This window comes from Gigantopelta aegis, chromosome 6 (assembly GCF_016097555.1).
Source record: "Gigantopelta aegis isolate Gae_Host chromosome 6, Gae_host_genome, whole genome shotgun sequence".
In the NCBI taxonomy this organism is placed as follows: Eukaryota; Metazoa; Mollusca; class Gastropoda; order Neomphalida; family Peltospiridae; genus Gigantopelta; species Gigantopelta aegis.
In genome coordinates this window covers 8,552,303-8,571,584 of record NC_054704.1, presented here as the reverse complement: position 1 = coordinate 8,571,584, position 19,282 = coordinate 8,552,303, and the positions used below count along the sequence as shown (strand labels likewise).

The 19,282-nt window shown below is 38.8% G+C and overlaps 1 protein-coding gene across 1 annotated transcript in view; it reads left to right on the top strand.

The window, feature by feature from the left end:
• LOC121373894 (linear gramicidin synthase subunit D-like) overlaps positions 1–19,282 on the top strand; it is a 41,284-nt gene that overhangs the window by 17,107 nt on the left and 4,895 nt on the right. Inside the window, exons 13-23 of the mRNA XM_041500691.1 lie at positions 2,841–2,903; positions 3,222–3,357; positions 3,761–3,926; positions 4,870–4,985; positions 7,640–7,725; positions 8,418–8,584; positions 9,626–9,851; positions 10,349–10,492; positions 10,637–10,812; positions 14,673–14,881; positions 15,343–15,483. Of these exons, the coding sequence (XP_041356625.1) occupies positions 2,841–2,903; positions 3,222–3,357; positions 3,761–3,926; positions 4,870–4,985; positions 7,640–7,725; positions 8,418–8,584; positions 9,626–9,851; positions 10,349–10,492; positions 10,637–10,812; positions 14,673–14,881; positions 15,343–15,483 (1,630 nt within the window). The remainder of the gene's footprint in view (positions 1–2,840; positions 2,904–3,221; positions 3,358–3,760; positions 3,927–4,869; positions 4,986–7,639; positions 7,726–8,417; positions 8,585–9,625; positions 9,852–10,348; positions 10,493–10,636; positions 10,813–14,672; positions 14,882–15,342; positions 15,484–19,282) is intronic.

The window sequence follows — 19,282 nt, the reverse complement described above, 5'->3', positions numbered from 1 at the left end:
ACGGGCCTTAAACAAGAATGTACCATGAGCAATAATCAATAGTCTACCTTTCGCTGTGGGCGATAGGGCGACAGAACATAGGTCGTCAATAGGGAATGTAGATATCAGCAGCTATAAAACAAATAAAACACTTATAAATCACCGTCCATATCTGATATACTAAAATATAGAAAACACAGTACTCTTGTATTTGTTAAGTACAAGCTAAGCTAGTATAATAATCTATATCAAATAAACGCAATTACGCTATTACACGCCTTATTATAAACTAATTATTACATTTATTCCCCTATATAAAATCTTAATCCAAATTAATATAACTACTTCATAGATTAAACACTAGTATTAATGTATATGTATAATTCTAAAATATGTAATCTAAATAAATTATATTTAATTACTTTAGTGTATACAATTATAATTGCTTATTAATTACATTTAATTTGATGCAAGTTAATAAAAAGAGTGCAAATTAGAAAAGATAAAGAAAACTAACCTCAAAGATTTCAAGATGGCGTCTATTTCAGATAATGAAAAGCATGTCCTTTCTGGTCAGGTGAATTTCAAAAAGTCATTAGTCACCTGTTGGCTTTAACACATCAGTCAGTAGGTGAGTACTGGTCAGTGTCAAAGGTCAGTATTCTAAACATGAAACAAGCTACACTAACTGCCCTAAAGTATTGACCCTTAATTAAAACCCAGTGTATGTGTGTATTTTGTACAGTGCAGTGCAATAGCTTAAAATCATAAAACATTCACCTGGTTACACTCCTAACTGTTGATAACATCTCCGCAGACACACTGTATGGTGTTCATTAGAACGCCAGAATGATGAATGAATGTTTAACGACACCCAACACAAAACATACATCAGCTACTGGGCTAATGTAATGCAAAAAGGAAATGTTGATCAACATCAATATAAAAATTCAAAAGTTAATATCAGAACACCGATGAACACCACAACGTCTAGCAAAATGTTTTGTGCGATTCCAACTTCAAGTATACAAATCGCTCGAAGACTTTCATTTTCTGAGAGGCGTGACATTATGTTGACGACACTCAGGATACCAACAAAACATGTTAGTTTTTTTTGTTATCAGAAACCACACAATCGATTTGCGGTCCAATAATAAGAAAATGACGTCAAACAAGTTCACGTGACCTGGAATGGGCATTAGCCAAGGTGTGCGCATAAAGCGTGAATAGCACGTGCACTTGCCAGAACGCCTGTGAAATACCAAAGGGAATGGTTAATATACAATGATTTTCTGGTATATTTTTTATGACCAGATTTTAAGTAAATGCAATTCTTTATACATTCATTTGGTGAACAAGAACTTTTCACCGCGAGTTTATATAGTGTTTTCAACAGTAAATACATATATACGTACATATTTGCGCCACCCTAGAAAGGAAAGATATTTGTTACTGGGTGTCAAAGGTACAACTCTTAATGAATGCACACACACTCACCAATACGTATGCATATATACGAACAGTATAAGATTAACAGAATGAAGAATCCTTCAAATGGGCACTCATTTTAATGATATGACCAACATTAATGGGACAATTGCATTAGAAATTGTAATCAGTATTGCATCGATTCACAAAACAGTCTCATCCACAGACGTATGGAGATCCCAGTAACGGATGTTAGTAATATATTAATTCGCCTTCCAACAGGGGCTTGGGGTGAAATGGGCAATGTATTATTTTCTGAGTTCGGGACATCTATATCGTCTTAGAACGTGTGAAAAGCTATGGTATGTTTACATTAAACATTAAAAAGAAAGCAATGACTGATTAACGACACCCTGGCATATATTTAATCAGAGGTAGTTTGGGTTTAAACTGCAATTGTCACTTTTGGTCTGGAATGTGAGAAAAACAACTATGTGACAGGAACCTTATATCACCTTATATCACAGACAGAACAACACATACCACGACATTTTGACACTTTGACATTCCAGCATTGGTTACACAAATTACCGAGGTCTGTACAGTACGGATGGATCTAAAATTTGATGAAGGACTTTGAAGACCGACCTCATTCTTTGATTCAATCTTAATACGGTAGACATTATAAAAATCATCATCGTTAATGACTCACTACACGGACCGTGACCATCACCGTGACACAGGTCGATTTCATATACTTCGTCACAGTATGTCTCATTGTATGTCGACTACAAGCTTCTTGGTACAGTTTTATACTAAATCAATCACTCAGCCATTTCACACTTTCTTACATCTGCTGTAGGTTCAAGCCAGTCGGTCTTGAGCATATTATCTGAGTTTCCCGGCGAATGTGTCCAGGATAGGGGGTTGGTGGGGTAATACAGCTATGGAATTTACAATATTTACGCTATTAATTTTATGGATTAAAGGGACATTCCTGAGTTTGCTGCAATTTTTAAGATGTTATCGACTAACAGAGACTTTTTAACGATTGTAATTACATATTAAATATATTTTTCTGCATAAAATATTAGTGGCTCTATATTAAACGTGTTTCTGATCGTTCTTATATATGTACTAGGTTAAATTTCATTTTATTTCCTAAAATATTATTTTTTCGTACGTACGAAATTATTTGAAGACAAAATCCAGTTTGGGCTTCTTACAAATATTAAGATGACCAGAAACATTGAATATACAGTCACTGATATTCCAAACAAGAAACTATATTTAATATGTAAGTTTAATCATAGAAATATTTTATTAGTCGGAAACATTTTACAATGCAGCAAACTCAGGAATGTCTCTTTAATGTGTCTAAGCACTGACTGAATCGTAAAATTGTACATTTTTATTACTGCTTATTTTCTCAGTGATTTAAAGCCATCATTAGATCTCCAGGCAGAAGTGAACAGTCATGACCAGGGTGTTGTCAAGTAAGTAAAGCTAACAGATGGAATTTACTCTAAAACCGTTACTGATAACTTTCATTATACTATTCCTAAACATGTACTAAATTAATATTACTAACAATAATCTACACTCAACTGAATAATCCTACATGTTTCCAATAAGTCAGTTTCTAGTAGTCAAAATAACCTTTAAAACACGTATAATAGAAGTATGTATCACAATCATTTATGAAAAGTGAATTTTAATTAAGGTCTTTGTATAAGAACACGTTTAGGGTTTTTTGTTCAAATGTGAAAAATATGCGAGCTTTAACTTACTCAAAAATACTTTGATATCCATAGCTTGGACATCCAGCTTCGAGCATTCTGGCGGACATTTCATCACGGACATCACTTCCACACAGGACGCGTCTTGCTCACTGGAGCCACGGGCTTCTTGGGTGCATTCCTCCTCAAAGAATTGCTCCTGCATACAAAGGTACATGCATATATGCTTTCCACCTTTTCTCAATCCTGCGGTCAAATATCAATATTACAAATTCATTGTCAGGATGATAATAAAATTAAGTTTTAGTTAACCATGCAAAGTTATTTTCTTCATCTCTTTCTGATCATCCTACTTCCTCTTCATCATATTTTCCTCTAACTCCTTCTTCTATCATCTTTTGCCTTCATCGTCGTCGTCGTCTTTTTCTCCACGTCCTGATTCTTCTCCAGCTTCTTCTTCTTCTTCTTCTTCTTCATCATCATCATCATCATCATCATCATCATCTTCTTTGCCTTCGTCGTCTTCTTTTTCACCCATTCAAGTCCTTGATCATAAAGAATTATGCCTGTGTACCTAGTGATTTGACACAGATAGACTGTTTGATTCACAACAGTTGCTGGTGTACTGTCTGGTGAGAGAGACGCCTCACTCGTCGGAGATGGAGCGAGTGAAGAAGACTCTCGGACAGTTTGGTATAACCTGCGACCAGGCAGGCAAACAAACAGACGAGCAACAGACACTAGAGCAGGAGCTGGGGAAACGAGTCACAGCCTTGAAAGGTAAGTTCATCCATTTAGTCTGGCACATTTTGAGATGATTGGGTGTTGTGAATACTAAGCAACAATAATGACAATCTTTAAATTGTTTGTTTAATTTTAACGGTTTTTCAGTGATAGATGATGGTTACTTGTTTAGAGTGTTTTTGAATTTCTATGACAAGGTAGTTCATTTATAATATAACAGTACAGGTTACGCAACTACAGGGCTATCATAGTTGTAAATATACATTTTATGCAGTTTTAGATACATTGTTGCTGTATAAAAGTTGCCATTCATAGCAAGTTTGACATTAGCAGATCAGTTCTGTTATGTCCTCCACAGTATGTCGAATAATAGCATTCAGACCGATATTAAATAACATGTCAAATTACGTAACTTGAGCGCACCACAAAAATATCCTCAATTTACTTTTCTCAGCTAGTTTTAAACTTCCCCTGATGTTTTCAATATGATATTAAAATATACTTTTAAAGGGACGTACCCTAGTTTTTAAACACTAAAGCATATTTTTGACTATTATAGCCGTTTTTGATAACTAAAATCATACTTTACTTAGATTTTATGGTTTAGATTATCAATTTCCGTACATTCGAAGTGGTTTTGGTCATCTTGGTGCTTTAACATCACAAAATATCTTTGTCATATTTTTAAAACGCACGTGCGTCTGAGAAGTAACATTTATGGAGTCAGTTTTAGTCTATTTTCAGAGGGTATTTCACCATTTCAAAGTCACAGACTCGTGTTTCACTGAATTGTAACTTTAACCAAATGTGTTACAGGTTTGTCGATAATTAAACTTAGTGTTAATGTTCACAAGTTGAAACTAGGGTCTGTCCCTTTAATGCCTTCTGACTTGCTCACTGATGAAATGCTGAGACTGATAACGGTAAACCAGTTGGTTTATGTATGGTATAATCTGAATCTTCTGTTTTATTTCTGAAGGCAATATAGCACTAATGAACATGGGACTGAACGAGGATGACTACACCTACCTCTGTACTGACATTGACTTCATCATTCACGCTGCTGCAGCGGTCAATCTCGCCTACCCCTACAGCGTGAGTTATCTCGCCTACCCCTACAGCGTGAGTTATCCTTTTACAGCCCCAATGAACATGGGACCTTACGAGGATTTTACTACACCCCTACAGCGTGAGTTATCCTCTTACAGCCCCATGACCTCGCATATCCCTACATCGTGACCTCTTACATCGCCTTCACGCTGCTGCAGCGGCCCCATGACCTCGCATATCCCTACATCGTGAGTTATCCTCGCCCATACCCCTACACAGCGTGAGTTATCCTCTTACAGCCCCATAACCACACGTATATCCTGAGTACAGCCCCATGTATATCCCTACAGCGTTTATCCTCTTACAGCCCCATAACCTCGCATATCCCTACAGCGTGAGTTATCCTCTTACAGCCCCATGACCTCGCAGTTATCCCTACAGCGTGAGTTATCCTCTTACAGCCCCATGACCTCGCATATCCCTACAGCGTGAATTATCCTCTTACAGCCCCATGACCTCGCCTACTCCTACAGCGTGAGTTATCCTCTTACAGCCCCATGACCTCGCCTACCCCTACAGCGTGAGTTATCCTCTTACAGCCCCATGACCTCGCATATCCTACAGCGTGAGTTATCCTCTTACAGCCCCATGACCTCGCATATCCCTACAGCGTGAGTTATCCTCTTACAGCCCCATGACCTCGCATATCCCTACAGCGTGAGTTATCCTCTTACAGCCCCATGACCTCGCATATCCCTACAGCGTGAGTTATCCTCTTACAGCCCCATGACCTCCCCATGCCCCATGACCTCACATATTCCTACAGCGTGAGTTATCCTCTTACAGCCCCATGACCACGCATATCCCTACAGCGTGAGTTATCCTCTTACAGCCCCATAACCACACATATTCCTACAGACCTCTTACGCATATATTCCCTACAGCGTGAGTTATCCTCTTACAGCCCCATGACCTCGCATATCCCTACATCGTGAGTTATCCTCTTACAGCCCCATGACCTCGCCTACCCCTACAGCGTGAGTTATCCTCTTACAGCCCCATGACCTCGCATATCCCTACAGCGTGAGTTATCCTCTTACAGCCCCATGCGTGAGTTATCCTCTTACAGACCCATGACCTCACATATCCCTACAGCGTGAGTTATCCTCTTACAGCCCCATAACCACACATATTCCTACAGCGTGAGTTATCCTCTTACAGCCCCATGACCTCGCCTACCCCTACAGCGTGAGTTATCCTCTTACAGACCCATGACCTCGCATATCCCTACAGCGTGAGTTATCCTCTTACAGTCACCAACCATCACATATCCCTACAGCGTGACCACACATATCCCTACATCGTGAGTTATCCTCTTACAGCCCCATGACCTCACATATTCCTACAGCGTGAGTTATCCTCTTACAGCCCCATAACCACACATATCCCTACAGCGTGAGTTATCCTCTTACAGCCCCATAACCACACATATTCCTACAGAGTGAGTTATCCTCTTACAGACCCATGACCTCACATATTCCTACAGCGTGAGTTATCCTCTTACAGCCCCATAACCACACATATCCCTACAGCGTGAGTTATCCTCTTACAGCCCCATGACCTCACATATTCCTACAGCGTGAGTTATCCTCTTACAGCCCCATGACCTCACATATTCCTACAGCGTGAGTTATCCTCTTACAGCCCCATGACCTCACATATTCCTACAGCGTGAGTTATCCTCTTACAGCCCCATAACCACAGCCCCATGACCTCACATATTCCTACAGCGTGAGTTATCCTCTTACAGCCCCATGACCTCGCATATCCCTACAGCGTGAGTTATCCTCTTACAGCCCCATAACCACACATATTCCTACAGCGTGAGTTATCCTCTTACTATTCCTACAGCGTGAGTTATCCTCTTACAGCCCCATGTAAACAGCCCCATGACCTCGCCTACCCCTACAGCGTGAGTTATCCTCTTACAGACCCATGACCTCGCATATCCCTACAGCGTGAGTTGTCCTCTTACAGACCCATGACCTCGCATATCCCTACAGCGTGAGTTATCCTCTTACAGCCCCATAACCACACATATCCCTACATCGTGAGTTATCCTCTTACAGCCCCATGACCTCGCATATCCCTACAGCGTGAGTTATCCTCTTACAGCCCCATAACCACACATATTCCTACAGCGTGAGTTATCCTCTTACAGCCCCATAACCACACATATTCCTACAGCGTGAGTTATCCTCTTACAGCATTCGCATTTACAGCGTGAGTTATCACAGACCCATGACCTCACATATTCCTACAGCGTGAGTTATCACAGCCCCACCACACATATCACTACAGCGTGAGTTATCCTCTTACGCCCCATGACCTCGCACCCTACAGTATGTTATTATTTTAACCTCACGCACATCACGTTTTGCATTATTATTATAGGCTCACAGAAGGATACATTTGTGGGAAGGGGTCTTTGATAGTTTCGTAAATTGTCTGACATGCAAGACCTCATTATCGTGTCTACAATATCATCACCACAAACATTCCAAGAAGTACACTTAGTCTAAGGTTGCTATGTTGGGAAGTGAACGTAAAAGACTCTTACTGCAGGAACTTAGACTGTACAATATACCATATTTACCAAGTCCCGAGGTGTTGTTGAACATGTTTTCCTTTCATTGCAGGCACTTCATGGACCAAATGTTCTTGGTACTGGAAACATTGTGCTCTTTGCTTCAACGGGTAAAGTGAAGCCTATTCATTATATTAGGTAAGTATTTAACCAAATATCTGATTTAACTACATAGTGACATTAATGCAGACTGGATTAAAATATGTCACATTTTAAAAGCATGTCCAAATCCTTTTTTCCTCCTGGCTTATTGCTTACGAGATGTTTACTTCAAAGTCTAAATAATTACATGTATGTTCGTCTCTTTGGGGAAGCAGCCAGTGCACCACGACTGGTATATCAAAGGCCGTGGTATGTATTACCCTGTCTGTGGGATGGTGCATATAAAAGAACCCTTGCTGCTAATCAAAAAGAGTAGCGCATGAAGTGGCGACAGCGGGTTTCCTCTCTCAATATATGTGTGGTCCTTAACCATATGTCCGACGCCATATAACAGTAAATAAAATGTGTTGAGTGCGTCGTTAAATAAAACATTTCCTTCCTTCCTTCTTTTGGGAAGGTAAATACAAAAGACCCCATGCTGCTATTTGTTAGAGCAGTCCATGTGGCTGTAGCAGGTAAATCTTTTTTAAAAGTAGTCTATTATCCTGTGTATTCGGAAAATATTCAAAACAGCTGTATTATGTGCACAAAACGACGTGCTTTTAATTGAATACTTTCACAAAAATGAAAAAGGTTTGTTTATTAAATGGACATCTCCAGCGACATGTTTCCTTATTTGTGGCTTCACCTGTTTTATTCAAATATATATTTTGTTTGTTTGTTCTCAGTACTGACGCCGTGTTTCCTAACGGGATGAAACAGTGTTCAGAAGATGACGATATCTCTAGTTACCATGACAAACTTCAAGATGGCTACTCTCAATCAAAATGGGTTGCTGAGCAGCTGGTGCAGAGGGCAGGCCAGAGGGGACTTCCGGTCACCATCTATCGATTAGGTAATTGTAATATTTAATAACGTACAGGTATTGTTAATTACTATGTAAGTGAAACAGAATAAGGAAACTCGCATAAATGGTACCTGAGGTATCTTTATAGGGAGAATAGGAAACTTGCAATAATCAGAGGAAGGTAAAAGCGATCTGAAAGAACGGTAATGGACTAAGACAAAGCAAAATGTAACTGACATAATACATGTCGTAGCCAGGATTTTATATTGGGAGAAGGCACCTACACTGTCTTTTACAGTGTAATGTGGTGACTGGTAAATATAAAAGGTGGTGGGCAAAAAAGATGTGTGATTGCTTCGTCATTGACATGGTAGCACTGAGACAGGCCTCGGTGGCGTCATGGTTAGGCCATCGGTCTACAGGCTTGTAGGTACTGGGTTCGGATCCCAGTCGAGGCATGGGATTTTTAATCCAGATACCGACTCCAAACCCTGAGTGAGTGCTCCGCAAGGCTCAATGGGTAGGTGTAAACTACTTGCACCGACCAGTGATCCATAACTGGTTCAACAAAGGCCATGGTTTGTGCTATCCTGCCTGTGGGTAGTGCAAATAAAAGATCCCTTGCTGCTAATCGGAAAGAGTAGCCCATGTAGTGGCGACAGCGGGTTTCCTCTCCAAATCTGTGTGGTCCGTAACCATATGTCTGACGCCATATAACCGTAAATAAAATGTTTTGAGTGTGTCGTTAAATAAAACATTTCTTTCTTTTTTTTGGTAGCACTGAGATACTATTTGATAGTAATACTTTAAAACATGATAACGATAGACTGAGACATGGCAAGATTTAAATTGCACATGGCAACACTGAAATACTGCGTGGTAGCAGTAGTCTAACACGTGGTAATAACAGACTGAGACACGGTGGTATTAAATGGCTTAAATATAACAGCAACAAATACGGTAACAAACTGAGATGTAGCTGAAACAGTATGCAGTTGTGTATTGCAACATTCATTTGAAGGGTATTAGCAATGGAAAGAGGCATACCAGCAATGAATTACATCTATATTGGTTACCTTGTGTTTTCAGGAAATATGGCCGGTGATCGACAGAATGCTTTCTGGAATCCTCACGACCTGACCCTGTTGATTCTGCAGGCCTGTGCCAAGCACGGCGTAGCGCCTGATGTTGACTGGCACGTTGAAATGACGCCAGTTGACTTCGCCGCTCACGTTATCGTCAGACTTACTCAAGATCCGCCGTCGTCCATGAGGAAAATATTCCACATAATTAACACAAACCCCTTGAAATCCAGGTCAGCACGCAGCTATACTTTAAGTGTACCTTCCTTCTACAATTGCAAAAAAGGGGGAAAATATATCAAATATATAATGACATATATTCTGTTTATTACATGTACTATCGTCATTGTAAAATATATTCAAATTAAAATAAGTAAAGGTAGCACATATAAAAAGGTACCTATGTACACATCTAGACTATGTATCTATCTTCAAAAAGCAAAATTTTATTTCGACAGGTTTTAAGACTAGGGGTTAGATAAACTAACGTAATAACCAAAACATAGGTCATTGATTAAATAGCATAGCCGTCAGAAGCAGGAGGCGGAGCGTGGTCAGACTCTGCTTTAAGCTGAAATGCGAATTAATAACTACTTGGTGGTATTTTCCGACACTTCTAGATACTTATCGATTTAGCTATAATATATAGTCTGTTCCTGTATCCAGTATCCATACATGAGTAAAATGTACATTGTGTTTGATATAAATAATAATGTAAATAACCTCACAGGTGGATATTCGAGTGGATGTACGCGCACGGGTATCCACTGGAATTCGTGTCGTTCTCCAACTGGAGACAGAAGATTCTGGAGCTTGAAACGTTGGCCAATGGACACAGCGCACCTCTAAGCCAGCTCTTGGAATCCTACATCAGGTAATCTTTTTACTGTTGGGCTTTAGTTTTAACCGACAGAGAATAGAAATTTACTCCCACCAATCGGGGATAACGTCGAAGCAATGTAGTAAATGTATGTATGTATGTTTTAGTTCATTTCGGCTCTATACTGTTCAATTTCAGAGACGAGAACTTCTTCTCGAGTTTGAGCAGCTACAGAAATGAGAATTTGTTAAACGTTCTGTCTGCCCTTGGTCTGGACTACGCCTACATTGACACTAATCTCCTGAAGACGTACTTCGATAAGCTGTCAGCTAGAAAAGTCATTGTGAAGAATCGATCAGCAAGCATGTCCACAGGTAAAACAATATTAGACCGTCTTTCAAATGCTGCGATAATAATACAAAAGTTAAAGTTCTGTTTAACGACACCACTAGACCACATTAATTAATTAATCACTGGATGTCAAACATTTGGTAATTCTAGCGTGTAATTCTTTAGAGAAAACCTTACTATATTTTTCCATTAGAAGCAAGAGATATTTATAGTCATTTTCAGCACATGCCATGGGCTTTGATACACCAGCCCCATTCAGAGAATGAGTCTACTGAGGGGGTTCGATCCTTCGAACCAAGCAACGATCTACCACTTAATAAAGACATGGATTTGTATCCATCTCCAGTAGGGGGCCGGGACATAGCCCAGTGGTAAAGCGCTCGCTCGATGCGCGGTCGGTCTGGGATCGATCCCCGTCTGTAGGCCCATTGGGTTATTTCTCGTTCCAGCCAGTGCACCACGACTGGTATATCAAAGGCCGTGCTATGTACTACCCTATCTGTGGGATGGTGCATATAAAAAAACCTTGCTGCTAATCGAAAAGAGTAGCCCATGAAGTGGCGACAGCGGGTTTCTCTCTCAATATCTGTGTGGTCCTTAACCATATGTCTGACGCCATATAACCATAAATAACATGTGTTGAGTGCGTCGTTAAATAAAACATTTAAAAAAATTTTTTTTTTATCTCCAGTAGCAAACGTTTCTCAGACGAAACTCTGACAGTAACCACTTCATCAATACAGGGGTGATCCATGTTTTTGAAAAGAGGTTATTGCGCATCAGGACATTCCAATCATTTTAGGACGCACCGTCTGAGAGTTTAATGAAATTTGGTACACTCATAACAGACATCGAGAAAACCTCTGAACCAAACGTTTAGACAACTAACTCAATTAATTGTCGAGATACAGGTCGTTGAACTTTGACCTCGTTAAGGGTACCACCCATTTTTAAAAGGCTCTAATGTTTTTACTATTATATTTATAGGTAAAGAAAAAATTCAGATGTTTTTTTAAAGGTCTTTAATAGACAAACAAATCAACTCCCGGAAAGTTACCTTGTATATTGTAGACTAACTAAAGTGTTAAACGTAACTAACGTGTTAAACCTTGCATCCCTTGTCACATGTATTGAATTGTAACTATAGGGTGTATACTACCAAATCAAATCCCATAGACGACAATAGTAACATATGTGGCTAAAACTCCTACCTGCAACGTATCAACCGACATAAACGCCACGGATATAAATACTACCACCCCTTACACTTAAAGTGAATCAGAAAAAAATGGGGGTCAAGCTGCTCGTTTCTGAGATAACGGGTAGCGTCTATGACTACCCTAGTTTCGCACAAAATTCGAGTACTTTTTTTTACAGGTACCCCATACATGTTTCAAGCACAAGGCTACTTGACACATTGGTACTAGATGAAATAAAATTGCAATTTTTTTTTACCCAGATGAAATTATTATTTTTTACAACCAACACACTCACATTTATAACCAATCACAGGACTTGTGGTGTTCACTTCTCTATCAAAAGTTGGGTGCACCTCGAACTTTGACCCAGCCGGAAGTTATTTGGTTTAGTACTACCTATAGATGTTATGGGTTACCCAGATTGACATTTTCAGACAATCTTCAGCAATATCCTAAATATATCCAGTAAAGTTTTGAAAACATTGGTGACGATATATTTTTGAGGGTCAATGTCAAATGTCATGTCGATCTATAACTTTCTGGGGATTGATTTTTCGAATGTTTCGTGTATTAGTAAAATGTATTCGTCTATTGAAGACCTTTAAATAACCGTTTGGATTTGTTATCTATCTCTATTAATAAATAAGTTAGAGCCTTTTGAAAATGGGTGGTACCCTTAACGAGGTCAAAGTTCAACGACCTGTATCTCGACAATAAATTGAGTTAGAAGTCTAAAATTTTGGTTCATAGGTTTTTTCTAATTTCATTAAAATCTTCGACGGTGCATCCTAAAAGTGATTGATTTGACTTGGAATGCCCCCATGCATGCTTGAATTTATAATGTCACTGGGTAGTTGTGTGCGTATGTGTTTTTCGTCTTATTGATCTGTTTTCATCAATACACTTATGTCATAATGGCATTAGTGACAGAAGCACTCATACTTTTTATTTTAGTACACTACGTGATAACCTTATGATTTGAGATTTTTAAAGGGGATGGGGTCGCTCAATAGACTGTTTTTTGTGTCCAACGTTACACAAATGTGGTGTGCTTGAATACGATGATACACTGTTAAACTTACAGTCAAATTGTTCAAGATAACTTTGCCTCCTACCTGACCTGTAAATCTTACATACGGGTACACCAAAAAGTATGTTGCGTTTCGTATGCGTTTCAGTGTTAGTATTATGATGTTAAATTGGAGACAATAAATGCTATTTGGTTGGTTATTAAAGGGAGACAAATCTTGAGCAGCCGGCGAGTGATTTCTGCACAATCACCGAATCATCAGATTCGGTGTTCGATCTATATATATTATACCATAGAACCGACAGGTCTTCCGGTCCGCCATGTATTATCCGCTGCTAAAGTGTTACCTTTAAACTATTACAGGTGTTGTTTTTTTGCTCCTTTGTTTCAGGCTATATGCACGATGTCTGTAATTTACTACATTAAATTGAAAATAGGTCAAGTTAGTTTATAGTCCCCCCCCCCCCCCCCCCCCCCCCCCCAAAGAAAAACCCACACCCAAAAAACAAACAAACAACAAAACAAAACCAACCAACCAAAACATTTATATAATATGTCAAACTGACTAGGCCTGAAGTTTTGCGGATCCTGAAGTTTTGATCAGATAGTTCTGAAACTGGGAATATTATTCTTTGGGGTAGTCTTCACAAACTAATAGAGATACATTTTTAAAATTTTGAATTTGTGAAATTTAAAATTTAAAATTTTAAAGTCTAACTTGTTTCAGAGTTTTGATTAGATAGTTCTGAAAATTTGTACTATGATTCTCTGGGGTAGTCTTCACAAACGAATATAAATATATTTGAATTTTTATTAAATTTTAAAAATTTAAATACAGATTTTACATTGAAAATGTTCAAAGTCTGTTTTCTCACTGAGTTTTAAAGTTAGAAGATTTATATAGAAATTTTACCCCTAATATGACATTCGTCAGTAGGGCTTTATAATGGTAATACCAATTTGTCTAGTGTATGTACGGCACCTGTCCATCAACTTTTGCTAGGAAGTCTATCTTCTTATACAGTTTCCATTGGATTGTTCTGAAACTTGGTATAATGTGTTTACATTTTTGTTAAAAATTAAACAAAATTAAATTTGAAAATTTAAATGTCTATCTTTGTGTAGAGTTTTGATGGAATAGTTATGAAATTTGTTACTATGATTCTCTGGGACACTCTTCACAATCAAATAGATAAATATTTTGGAATTTTAAATTTTAACATGACAATATGTAAAATTAAATATTGGACCTTTATATGTTGATAGGGTGGGACATCGCCCAGTGGTAAAGCTCTCGCTCGATGTGCGGTTGATCTGGGATCGATCCTCGTCGGTGGACCTATTGGGCTATTTCTCATTCCAGCCAGTGCACCATGACTGGCATATCAAAGGCCGTGGTATGTACTACCCTGTCTGTGGGATGTTGCATATAAAAGATCCCTGCTGCTTATTGAAAATAGTAGCCCATGAAGTGGTTTCCTCTCTCAATATCTGTGTTGTCCTTAACCATATGTCTGACACCATATAACCGTAACTAAAATGAGTTGAGTGCATTGTTAAATAAAACATTTCCTTAAATAAAACATTTCTATATGTTGATAGGCCTCTTGTTTTAATAAGTGGCCTAATAAAAGAAATTCCACGTTTGTTTCAGGTGTGTCTCCACTACAAGGAAAGGTTGCCATTGTGACGGGGGCATCAAGTGGAATTGGGTCTGCAACTGTTCGTGCTCTTGCCCGGAATGGCGTTAAGGTTGCCATGGCAGCAAGGAGAGTTGACCGCATGAAGGATCTAGAGCATGCAGTGAACGCTGATGGAGGAATAGCGATACCAGTGAAAACCGATGTCCTTAACAGGGAGGATGTAAGTTGGGGTTAAAGGTCAACTTTGTATTAATACAAATACGAATATGTTTATTTGGATTGCCAACCATTTCACAGTATGTTCCCCACATAAATACATTACAATGCATATATATAAATACACATCTAAATAATAAAGTAAAATTAAAATTAAAACCAGACAACAAAATAATTGGCCAAGTTGTAGTCAAATATCAGTACAACATTATGTATGTTTTCATTTCTAGTAAATGCTATTTTAATTACAGCAGATCCACAAGACATAAACTGATGGTAATGGTTCGTCCCATCTCCTCCATAAAGATATCCGTATATATAACATCTGGTATCACCAAACCAGACTTGTCTGAGATCATTTTCATTCAAGGGGATGGGGTGTGTGTGTGTGTGGGAGGGGGGTGGGGGGCATTAATTTATTTAATTAATTTAATTTCAGTTTCATTCATGTTAATTTATTTACAGGTGTTGGAGCTGGTTCGGCACACAGAATCCACGCTGGGTCCAGTTGACATCCTAGTGAACAATGCCGGTGTGATGTACTACACACTGATGAAGAACATTAACCTTGATCAGTGGGATACACAGATTGATGTTAACTGCAAGGTACAGTAACAGATGGTATATATCAGGTGTACAGTAACAGACAGTATATATCAGGTGTACAGTAACAGACAGTATATATCAGGTGTACAGTAACAGACAGTATATATCAGGTGTGCAGTAACAGACAGTCTATATCAGGTGTACAGTAACAGACAGTATATATCAGGTGTACAGTAACAGACAGTATATATTAACACCTGATAAATGTTTCGTCAATTGCTTTTTCGTACACAACGCGTCTTGTTTCCTTTGATGTCCAGTGTGCAGACTGATCGTTGTTTTTTTGTGTGGAAAAAAGTGTGCATTTGGAAATAGCGGAGATAGGTGCTGGAAAATAAAGAGGGGCGCACAAAAATAAAGTAGGGCGGAGAACGTGAAAGGAGGACGGCAAAATGGAATAGCGGGGCGGGGCGCCTCGCTTAAATGGAACAACGAGAACACTGGGTGTACAGTAACATACAGGATATATCAGGTGTACAATAACAGTATACAGTTCCGTATATCGTCGGCGGAATGACAAAACCTCTTAACTACACTTTTCAAAATTTTATAGGAGAACGTTATTTTGCTATAGTCATCGTTATGCGAATATATTAAAGGGACACACCCTAGTTACGGCTAGTTGTTAACCATTACGGCGTTGTTTTTCGCTATTAAACCCATTTTTTCACAAATAAAATTGCACTTTACTTACCGTTTATTATTTAGAATATACATTTCCATTCACCTGAAGTGTTTTTTGGTAATCCTGGTAATCCTGGTTTTTGTAATACCACAAAATGCATTTTTCGTATTTCATAAAATGGCACGGGCCTCTGAGAAAAAACCGTTGAGCAGACAAGGTCTAATCTATTTTTAGAGGGGATATTTCCATTTCAATGTCACAGACGTTGGTATACCACGTGACCGTTATCATTTTGGTTCGGTTTGTTTTCTCGTGCACGGTTCGCGCAATAATTTTCAGTAACAATAAAGTTCAGACAAGTAAGTGTCTCAATACAAAACGTTACAAACCCTTAAAACCAATAATTTTGCTAAGTCTTACGATATCTGGAGAGGGGATACAACCAGGACAGAACAGTTGTCTGTGAAATTTGTCGTGACGTAGGCATTGTTGTGCTTCGAGCGACGTTTACCGGTGACATCAGAATACTAACTTTCAAAATTATTTCCAGCAATTGGGACATGGGGATTCCCATGGTATTTATCGATATAAAACCTGCTTTTTCACTCCATTTGATAAAAACGTGATCTAAGTGTGTTACAGGTTTGTAGATTAACCAAATTATAATTTATTTTCGCTGGATGGAACTAGGGTGTGCGGCTTTAACAGTTAATAGTGATAACTACTTAATAATGGGTTTAACATATGTGTCAGGTCTACAAATGTACTTACGACATTTTACATCTGAAATGTCGCTGAAAATGTCAGTTACGACATTTTGATGTAGAATTTAACACAGGTTGAAGGAATGAGGCAAGATCTATACATGGATTAAATACACATACATGTGTAATTAACTGGTTTTATTTACATGTAATCCATGTAATGTGTGAACATAATGCAATGCTGAGCATCATGTCCACACTCTAGCTTCCCGCTTTGTAGATACGACGTTTTGTCATTTTGTTTCTTGGACCAGTTATAATACGACTATTTATCATGTGACAGTCAACCACTTTCTAATAGGCCGATAGTTATGATCTTTTGACAAAAGCAGAATATGAACATTCTAACTCTGGAAATTCCAAAAAGTGATTTCTCGCAAAAAGCGTAGTTACGACCTTTTGTCATTTCGCCAACGATATATCAGGTGTACAGTAACATACAGTATATATCAGGTGTACAGTAACAGACCGTATATATCAGGTGTACAGTAACGGACAGTATATATCAGGTGTACAGTAACGGACAGTATATATCAGGTGTACAGAAACGGACCGTATGTATCAGGTGTACAGTAACGGACCGTATATATCAGGTGTACAGTAACGGACCGTATATATCAGGTGTACAGTAACAGACCGTATATATCAGGTGTACAGTAATGGACAGTATATATCAGGTGTACAGTAACAGACAGTATATGTCAGGTGTACAGTAACGGACCGTATATATCAGGTGTACAGTAACAGACCGTATATATCAGGTGTACAGTAATGGACAGTATATATCAGGTGTACAGTAACAGACAGTATATGTCAGGTGTACAATAATGGACAGTATATATCAGGTGTACAGTAACAGCCAGTATATGTCAGGTGTACAGTAACAGACAGCATATGTCAGGTGTACAGTAATGGACAGTATATATCAGGTGTACAGTAAAAGACAGTATATATCAGGTGTACAGTAACGGACCGTATATATCAGGTGTACAGTAACAGACCGTATATATCAGGTGTACAGTAATGGACAGTATATATCAGGTGTACAGTAACAGACAGCATATGTCAGGTGTACAATAATGGACAGTATATATCAGGTGTACAGTAACAGCCAGTATATGTCAGGTGTACAGTAACAGACAGCATATGTCAGGTGTACAGTAATGGACAGTATATATCAGGTGTACAGTAAAAGACAGTATATGTCAGGTGTACAGTAACAGACAGCATATGTCAGGTGTACAGTAATGGACAGTATATGTCAGGTGTACAGTAATGGACAGTATATATCAGGTGTACAGTAACTGACAGCATATATCAGGTGTACAGTAACGGACAGTATATATCAGGTGTACAGTAACGGACAGCATATGTCAGGTGTACAGTAACAGACAGTATATATCAGGTGTACAGTAATGGACAGTATATGTCAGGTGTACAGTAACAAACAGCATATGTCAGGTGTACAGTAACAGCCAGTATATATCAGGTGTACAGTAACAGACAGCATATATCAGGTGTACAGTGACAGACAGTATATATCAGGTGTACAGTGACAGACAGTATATATCAGGTGTACAGTGACAGACAGCATATGTCAGGTGTACAGTGACAGACAGCATATGTCAGGTGTACAGTAACTGACAGTATATGTCAGGTGTACAGTAACAGACAGTATATATCAGGTGTACAGTAATGGACAGTACATGTCAGGTGTACAGTAACAGACAGCATATATCAGGTGTACAGTAACAGCCAGTATATATCAGGTGTACAGTAACAGACAGCATATATCAGGTGTACAGTAACAGACAGCATATATCAGGTGTACAGTGACAGACTGTATATATCAGGTGTACAGTGACAGACAGCATATATCAGGTGTACAGTGACAGACAGTATATATCAGGTGTACTGTGACAGACAGCATATGTCAGGTGTACAGTGACAGACAGCATATGTCAGGTGTACAATAACAGACATTATATATCAGGTGTACAGTGACAGACAGCATATGTCAGGTGTACAGTGACAGACAGTATATATCAGGTGTACAGTGACAGACAGCATATATCAGGTGTACAGTGACAGACAGTATATATCAGGTGTACAGTGACAGACAGCATATGTCAGGTGTACATTGACAGACAGCATATGTCAGGTGTACAGTAACAGACATTATATATCAGGTGTACAGTGACAGACAGCATATGTCAGGTGTACAGTGACAGACAGTATATATCAGGTGTACAGTGACAGACAGCATATATCAGGTGTACAGTGACAGACAGTATATATCAGGTGTACAATAACAGACATTATATATCAGGTGTACAGTGACAGACAGCATATGTCAGGTGTACAGTGACAGACAGTATATATCAGGTGTACAGTGACAGACAGTATATAT